Raw genomic sequence first — 9,043 nt, 5'->3', positions numbered from 1 at the left:
CGGGCGGGCGGCGGCTCCTCGTCACGCGCCCGCGGCGCTGGTGTTTTTCCACTCCCGCGGCGAGGGGCTCGCGCACCTGCCCCGGGCGCTGTGCTCCAGCCCGTGGCGCTGGGCGCGGATGCGGTGTCCTAAGAGCGGGAGCCGGCACTTTGGTATTGCCGAAGCTCAAGTTTCTATGCGCGTATGCACGTGCTTTGAGGAGAGCCGAACGAGCGGCGGTGGCACGGGGCGGCTCCCCGCCTCTCATCGACGGGTCGCTCCGCTCCGTCGCCTCGCACGGCGCCAGCTCCTGCCCCGCGCCCACCTCCTCGGCCGTCGCTTTTAGCACCTGCTCTCCTCGTAACAACGCGCAGGCCCCGTCTCTAATGTTAGCGTCCCATTTCAGCCTACGCAGGCTTTTTTTCCCACCGGTTCTGCCCTCACCCCTTCGGCCCCAATTTTCGCCGCTCCTTTGTTTACACGGCACCCACGCAGGGACTCTGCAGCCGCCACGAAGGCAGGCAGTTGCACACGGAAAGTTGGTACCGGAGGGAGACAAGCGGGGGAAAACGCCTGCCCCGCTCCGTCACGGTGAGAGCCACACAGGAGAACAACGCAACCGTAGCCCTTAAAGCCAGGCGGCACACAGGCTCCCGCAGCTCCGCGCACGCGCCGCCCGCCTCTTCCTTTCCCCTCTTTTTCCTTCCCGGCGGAAGCGGGGCGCTGTGCGGATGGAGGAGAGGCGCTATCAGTCGGCGTCGGGGGCGCCGCTGGCGCTGCGGTGCCGCCAGCATAGCGCTTCCTGCCGGGAGCTGGCCGTGCGCTGCCCCCGCCTGCAGCTCCGCTCGCTCAGCGCCGTCACCTCCGCCGTCTGGCTGGCGGCCTACGGGCTCTTCGCGCTCTGCCAGGTACCCTCGCCCCGCCCCCCTCGGCTCCTCGTGGGGACCCCGGCGGAGAAGGGCGGCGGGCGCCTCCAGGTGGGCCCTGCGCGTCGCTGCGCTCGGGTCCCGGAGGGCGCCTGCTGGGGCTGCCCGCGGATCCGAGCGAGCCGCACCGTGCCCTGCCCTGCTGGTGCGGGGTGGGAGCTGCGGCCGCACTGCGGCTGTTGCGCTTCCGTTTTGGCCTCAGCGGTCTTTTCCGTGAAACGAAGGCAGGAAGGATAGCGGGAGTCAGTTGGCAGTGGTTCGCTATGCGGTAGCTACTGCCCGCTGTCGTCCAGCTCAGTTTTACATATGCTCTTGCGGCCCGCGTGTGGCTGCAGTCATTCCTTTCTGCCAGCAAACCGGGTCTGAATGGCTGTCTTCGTGGATTTCAATTCCTGTAACTCATGACTGCCTTTCCATGACAACAAACTGTGGGAAAAGCTGTGTTTCCATTCTCTTTGTATGTTGCCACGGCTTCTTTCTTATCACCTCACATGGTGATAGAGTCTACTGTGCGCTGCTTGCATGGCAGAGCTGTGCCGTTCTGTTAGAGCCTTGCAGTTCTAGCCCTTAGGAAGTGTTAGGTTTAACTCGGGCTGATGAGTGTGTGGCCTGGTACTCTCTGAAACAGATCCCAAAAAGCAGCTATAGGTTGAAAGCCTTCAGGCTTCATTACCAGGTCCTTCATTGATGCTGCTGATTTACTGAGAAAAGATGACTTGTGGAACATATATTTGTAAACTTATGTATTGTTTTATGTAGCAACAAGCCCAAGGTTGCAGCATGCAAAAAACAGTTTGTCCTCAGGTGAAGCACAGGAGGAAGCAGACATTCTCAAGCTTGATGTTTAAGGCAAGAAGAGAGGCAAAGTTTGAATGAATTTAGACTTCCCATGGTAAGAAGAAAACTTGTATCTCCTAAATAGGCCCAGGCCAGTGTTTTTTGCTGAAAGATTTTTCTTCGAATCACCAAGCTTAGTTCAAGTAAACATTTAACAGCATTTCTGTATCCCTACAGATACCTGTATAATACACTGTCAATGATGTATACAACTGCATTTGGATGGGATTTATCCAGTAACTTTACAAGGGAATACAGTGTTCTTGCTGATTTCATTTTCAGTCGTTCTTTCAGACCATCCTATGAAGGGTGATGTTTGGTGACTTAAATCCATCATGCTCATATCAGCCAGCCTTTTGAATGAATGGACTCCATCTATGTAAAATCACCTTGTAAACGTAGCCATTATATTATGATTAACTGTTCAGTATTTACTTATATACTTACATACTTATACTCTACGTTCAATTAATTTTAAGACTAGAGCCCTGTCTTTGCTTGGTTTGTGTTACAGAATAGTATGGTGCTTTCTGCTGCTATATTCCTCACGCTGATCGGCTTCATCATCTACCTGCACTTTGTGAAAATTGACCAGGAATCCCTACTGGTCATCGGCTCACTTGGCATTCAGGTGACTTCATCTTACGCTTCAGGGAAGGAGAGCACAACCTTCATTGAGATGAGCCAAGTGAAGGATGTGGTTATCAATGAAGCCATCCATATGGTAATCATATTGTCTTTCTTGTACCCACCTTTCTTGAAGGTGCGCTCATCACACGTATTTTCACAGGACTGGTTTGGCATTGCAATTGAATACAGCTGCATAAATACAAATATGTAGACTTGACTGTGCTTTGGAGTGACTGGGAGATGGCAGACGTACTGCACCAAGCTGCTTGCATCAAGGGGGGGGTTGAAAGCTGTAACTTCCACAGAAGGCTGAAGCAGGCAGTTGTGATAGCTCTTTAAAGTGACACCCATAAATCCAACAGATTAATGTATGTGAGTCTGAAGTCATCTTCTGCTAGACTTACCCAAAAGAGAGTTGTTTTGCCTGAAGAGCACTCTGGGAAGACATGGAGATTTGCATAGGTCTGTATAAAGTTTTCTAGCAAAAGGAAACAAAGGTTTCTCATTATATGCAAGGAGGCAGAAAAGCCTTTGCACTTGCTTGTCAGTTTTATGTAAGACTTGGTGTGCTGTGCCACCATCACTGTTGAGTTCAAACGGTTACAGAGAACTGAGGTTGTACACAATGTCACTGACGTGTGTGAAATCATCACAGATGAAAACAAATTCTTAGTAAGTCTCCACAATCTTCAACATGGTCCAGCATTGTATAACTTCTTAGAAAGGCAAAACAGGTAATTAGTAAAATGGTCTGTATAAAAAAAAAAAAAAAAAAATAAGAGAAAGGCATTGTCAGCAGGAATGTTTAAATCCTATGCTGCTTGTTGTTTTTTTCCTGTGTTTTTTGTTGTTATATGTTTAGTAATATCTTGAACTTCAGTAACTTGAGTAGACTTGGGTGAAGAATGGCTTTACAGAAAGGATGGGTTTTCTGAAAATCCCCCTGCAACCTTTTCAATTCAAAATGAGAAGTTCATGGAGCAAAACCATCTTGATATTTTTAAGGCTGAACACAAACAGGAAAAAAGAGAAAGGGACTGATTTCAAGCTGCTTTATTCATAACCTTGTAGCAAGAATTTTTACCCTCTTGAAACACTGATGTTTCTGCTGTTTTATCTTTAGAAAATGTCACACATTTTGTTCAGCCCGGTGAGCTGAAGCAATTGCTCTTTCTGTGATGACTCCAGGCACTTTGATAGCATTTTCAAACTTCAATTATTTGTTCTGTTTGTCTTGTAGCAAAAAGTTATCTATTACCTGTGCATCCTCCTGCGCGACCCTCAGGATCCTCAGGGAGTGTCTGAGGTTGTGCCACTCTTTCAGGTGAGTGTGACTGAATAACGAGGCAGTACAAAGCTGTGTTTTGTGTGTGTGTCAGATGCCTTGGCGTACCTTTGTTCCGCCACATGTGGGACAAAGGGTTACAGCTGCCTTTCTCTGACTGCGCATTCAAGTTGGATCTTACAGCAGTGTGCTGTGAGCAATACTCGAGTCTCACAGAATTAAGTACCAGGGAAGTTTTGTTTGTTGGTCCTCCATGCTAGGAATAGGGCGCTATGTAGTTTTGAATCTGACCAGTAGATTGCATGAACTGGAAGTCTTTGGCTCACTGATGGTAATGAGGACTTGCACAGCTTTCTGTGTAATCTCTTGCTCAGTGTTACCTTTGTAATTGTATTGCCATAGTTGATTTATCTCTCGGCAGTCTGTGCCAAAAAGATTTCATTAAAATCTCTTTGGCTTACAATGATAGCTTCCCCTACAACCGCTGACAAAGATCACAGTACAAGCTGTGAGCAATTTGCTTAATGTGTAATAACTTGTTTGTTTTAGTCACACCCTGTCTATCTCATACCCTGCTTTACTCATACTCTGTCCTTTCTCTTCTCTCGCTAACCTGTTTTGGCTGTTCATAATCCTGTTTTGGGGATGGAATTTCTTTCTCTCTCTGTGTGTACTTCACTCAACAATACACTGATCCTTGAGTGTAAGTAAGGAGTACAGATGTACCTCATATTGTAGACTGCTGATGTTGTGTTTATCTTCCTCTCTGTTCACCAGCTGCTCATGAATATCAGTTTGTAGTCAAATGCATTTATGACTGGATACAGTTAAGTCTTCAGCTAAATACTTAGAGGAATAAGTGCACTAATCCATAGATATTTACAACTGACTCAGTCCCACAATTGTGAAGACATTTACTAACAGTAAAATAAATGAAGTATTTCATGTATGTCCAAGGAATTCACAGTAAGTGTATTCCAGGCAGCTGCACTCAGGATTTGTGTTCCTTTCCAGCTTCCTGGCATTAGTGTGTTAGGTTTTTTTCCCTGTTTTTTTTTCTTTTTTTTCCTCCTTAACTCAAGTCTGAACGGTGTTATTTCTTTGGAAATATCTTAATGTTGGCAGTGTTGATTCCACCAGCAAAGGATTAACAGAAAGAGCTATGTCAGTTTGCAGTTTGTTACCTGCCAGTAATTCTCACTTTAAAGTTACTTAGTTTTGAAGGAGCAGTAATTAGTAACTTTCTTGCATCTCCTTCAGTGGGTCTTTGCTCCTCTAAGGCATGTCAGCCCTCAGAAACACAACTTAACATGTCACTGCACCCAGGAGTACTTCTGTGCTGAGTTGACCTATTGTTCTCTTAAGCAATGGTTGCAAAGAAAGGCATTAAATGGACTTTACACGGTAATACTGTTTTGAGATCTCAATAGTCATGGAGCCATAGGGATCCCAGAACTGGGAAACTTTCACCTTCCTGCTGATCCAGGTTAGGAATGATGAAAAATCATTATTCTCTGACTATCATTCCTCTATTAGTGTGAAATTAATTGATGTTTTCAGTTAACCTTCAGTTGTCCTCTTGTTGACAGTAATAACTGTGGCTAAGGGCCAAGCATGTAAGCTCCTTGTTCTGAAGGTCATTTTTTCAGGGTGGAGATCATTGAGGGAATATTGTCTCACAGATAGGCTAATGGTTTGGAAGATGTGGATTTTCTTCTGTATTTTCACTGTACATTGTGAGTTGAAAGGAGAGGATCTCTGATTTGGTGAGAGATTCAGGCTGATTGGAGAGTGGTGCTGTGTGTTTTAACCTGACAGCTCTGGGGACTGGTGCTTTTCATCCCTGAGCTGATGTGGCTGATTCTTTTGTCGCAACTTACATTAAAAAGCTCCTGGAATTTGATGAATTCTAGATGAGCATGTAAAAAGGAAATCTATTCTCAGTTGAGTTAATGTGAGATAGTAACTAGAGATATCTTACTGTTGCATTCCTTATACGTGTATGCTTCTATCCATCAGCTTTGTGTCAGCTGCCTCCACATTCCTTTCTCTGTCCGACAAATCTCCTTTTTACAACTGGTTAACAGTGTGATTCTCTGTTGTTTGGCTTGACTTCTAGAGTTCCAAACCACGTCTGGACTGCTTGATAGAAGTGTACAAAAGTTGTCATGAAATCCTGGATCAGAGAAAAACAGCTTCGCAACCAGATGGAGTAAAATAATAAATACTCAAGATGGATAACTTGCAGCAGGACTTGGAGAGATGTATGGAAAAGCAAGCAAATCTGATCTATGGCTCTTTAAAATTAAATGTTTAGAATGTGATGCAGTTGTAAGAATGACATTATAGATAACAGCCCACACAGACTCACAGAGCTGTTATAGAAGATGTCAGCTGAAGTGCACAAGTGAACCTAGAAATTGACTGTTATGAAAAACAGGTGAGCAACACTTATAAAAGAGTCAAACAGAAGAGGTTTTTCCATGCATCTCTGGAAGAAGTTATTGGAAGGGGAGACAAAAATATGCAGCAAATGTTTATTCTTTCATGGATCCGAGATTTCTGACAAAAACAAATTGTAACCTTGGGAAGACAGAAAAAAATACCTTTTTTTACTTTACTTTTTTTTTCTTTTTCTTTTTTTAAGTTTCTTTGTAATCCTTTCTTGGAAAGAGTATCAAAACAAAGGTGGGCTGGCTCAGTAAGTTTTCCTGATCCAATGGGGAATTTCAGATAGAGAATGACAGAAAATGAGAATATACTGTTGCTTTGATTTATATTTATGGAATTAAGCATAGCAGAGGATACTTTAGTTTCTTCAGCAATCTGCTTGAAAAAAAGTCCCGTGGTATGGGACCCTAGGGAGAAGAGTGTCCAAGATTGACACTCAGGAATCACTTCCTCCAAGCACATGAGTAGCTCATGCCAACAAGTAAAAAGTTGAGCAAAAATGGCTGGAGGCCTGCATGAATAGGCAATTTATTCCTGGCAAAATTAAAATACCGAAAGGTAGAAGTGAGGACAGGTAGCCTGGGATCAATATAGAGACTGCCTCACCATGTGAGGTATGTGGTTAGGAAAGCCAAAGCCTATCTGCAATTGAATTTTTCTAGAAATGCCAAGGGCAACAGAAAGGCCTTCTGTGAGTACTTGAGTAACAAAAAGGCAAGGAAAATGTGAGGCCACCTCTGAATGGTGTAGAGGTGTGGTAACACCAAGACCTGAAAAAGAATGGGGTACTGAATGCCTTCATCATTTCAGTCTTTACTAGAAAGACTAGACTTCAGGAATTCCAGGTTGCAGATAGCAAGGGAAAGTTCTGGAGCAAGGAAGACCCTTGATGGAAGGTGATCAGGCTAGAAAATACTTAAGCAAACTGCATGTTTGTAAGTCCATGGAACCTGGTGGGATGCACCTACAAGTGCTGATGAATTTTGCTAATGACACAATCTCAGAGGAATGGCTGATATGTCAGAGAAGTGTGCTGCCAGCCAAAGGGACCCAGACAGGCTGGAGAGATGGGTATGCAGGAACCTCTTGTAGCTCAACAAACGGTCCTGGAGAGGAATTACTCTGTGCTGTTCCTTCCAGTACATGCTGGTTCTTTTTCAGAAAAGGATGCGGAGGTCACAGTGGACACCAAGTTGAAGAGGTGCCAGCTGTGTGTCCTTAGTACAAAAAGGCTAAGAGTGTCCTGGATTGCGTGGGAGATGTAGCAGTTCAAGGGATGGGATCCCTCCCCCTTCCTCAGCACTGGTAGGACCACAGCTGAAGTGCTGCATCCATTTCTGGGCTCTCCAGTATGTGGGCATGTCAGGTGCTAGAATGGGCTGCCCAGGTAGGTGGTGGAATCACCGACTCTGGAGGTGTTCAAGGAACGTTTGGACGCTGTGCTGAGGGACGTGGTTTAGTGAGAACTATTGGTGATAGGTGGATGGTTGGACTGGATGATCTTGTAGGTCTTTTCCAACCTTGGTGATTCTGTGGACAGTGAGGGGCTGCTTACATTGGCGTGGAGCTGGAGCCTGAAGAAAGACTGGAAGAGCTAGGGCTTTAAGCCTAGAGAAAAGAGGGTGTGGGGGCAATCGTATATAAGTACCTAAAGGGAGGTTATAAAGAAGATGGAGTCAAGCTTTCTGGGGGCTGGAGCAGAGCTCACTTCCAACCTCATTCAAAAGAGCCAGATCAATTACTATGAGAATATGAGAAAAATATGTTATAAATTAAAATTATAATAATGACTGTGTGAATAAAGTAAGTTAATGTAGAGAAGTTCTTAGTTGATTATTTAAAAGTTACTGTAACTTTTAACTGGTATTTTTCTGTTCTTTTTTTTTTTTTTTTCCTCCATGACTTCTTATTAAAGTAATTAAGGCAATTGAGATATTGGGAAAAGCAAAAGCTAAACTAGCAAGCTGGCAGAAGCCTTGGTCTCAATCTCCATACAACACTGTGCTATTGTTTTGTACATTCCCTAGAATTAAGACATGGCAGCACATCATCATCATCAACATGTAATGTGGGGTTTTTTTGTTTGTTTTTTTGCACTGTGCTGCAACGTTCAGGTTAACTCAATTGACAGGAGTACTCTGGCTGTTGAAGCGAAGGGCAGTGGCTTGGGGATGCATGGTGGCATTTGGGCAACCTTGTCTGGGTGTTCAGTTTCTCCTGTGGTTTCATTACTCACAGATGCTTTAAATGATGGAGTTGGCTGGATTTTTAAGTCTGGTTCAGTTGCAGTGCAAGTTGGTAGGTCAGCCTCTGAGGTTAAGGATGCTGTACCTGATGTTTGGTGGCAAGTCCAGGTAAAGCTGGGGTATTGGGGAAGAGGCAGAAATTGGCTGTTGACAGCAGAAGCAGGCTCCAGAGATGTGGCTGCGGTGGAGGTCCTTTGGCTGAACCTTGTGGCGCACTTAGAGCTGGGTACAGAGCTGCCTATAGACCTGCTTTGGGCAGGGTATGTTTCTTCATGGGAATTAGAAATGATTGAGAACACTGAAGAGCATTTATAGCAGTGGGAAGATTTGCTGATCTGTGGGAAGAATTTGTCAGAGGAGAAGTTATCTCAGCAGAGTGGGCAGACTTGGACCTAACAGTTTGCTGGGAACTCTGGCTATGCTGTAAAAATGTCATAGAGTCTGGAGAATGTGAACTGAAGAAATGAAAGAGAAACTGTATCGCAGGAAGAAGTCTGGAAAATCTTTTTAGCTATCTTTGGGACGTCCCATGCATGTGGCATTGCACTTCAGTGATCTGCTCAAGCCAAGTTAAAAGACAGAATCAAAGAGTGGGAGACGGGGAGCTTTGCTCCAGGTATGTCTATGGAAACTAACACAGTCTTTGACCACATACATTTACTTCAGGGTTATTCTGGCTTTTGAGATAA

General features: G+C 45.0%; 1 protein-coding gene across 2 annotated transcripts; it reads left to right on the top strand.

The window, feature by feature from the left end:
* The first annotated feature begins 605 nt into the window (after positions 1 to 605).
* Positions 606 to 7,929, top strand: PIGH (phosphatidylinositol glycan anchor biosynthesis class H). Of its 2 annotated transcripts, none has more exons than XM_052693605.1 (4): positions 606 to 956; positions 2,257 to 2,466; positions 3,613 to 3,696; positions 5,777 to 7,929. In XM_052693605.1, the coding sequence occupies exons 1-4, from the start codon at positions 711 to 713 to the stop codon at positions 5,876 to 5,878; spliced, it is 642 nt and encodes a 213-aa protein (XP_052549565.1). In that variant the 5' UTR covers positions 606 to 710; the 3' UTR covers positions 5,879 to 7,929. The 2 variants fall into 2 exon arrangements, with proteins under 2 accessions (XP_052549565.1, XP_052549566.1); XM_052693606.1 differs by having other exon boundaries at positions 626 to 887.
* The last annotated feature ends 1,114 nt before the right edge of the window (positions 7,930 to 9,043 follow it).

Source organism: Tympanuchus pallidicinctus, unplaced genomic scaffold (genome assembly GCF_026119805.1).
Source record: "Tympanuchus pallidicinctus isolate F22 unplaced genomic scaffold, pur_lepc_1.0 scaffold3, whole genome shotgun sequence".
NCBI lineage: Eukaryota > Metazoa > Chordata > Aves > Galliformes > Phasianidae > Tympanuchus > Tympanuchus pallidicinctus.
Note: the sequence above shows the minus strand (reverse complement) of the source record. Positions and strands in the feature narration are given on the sequence as shown.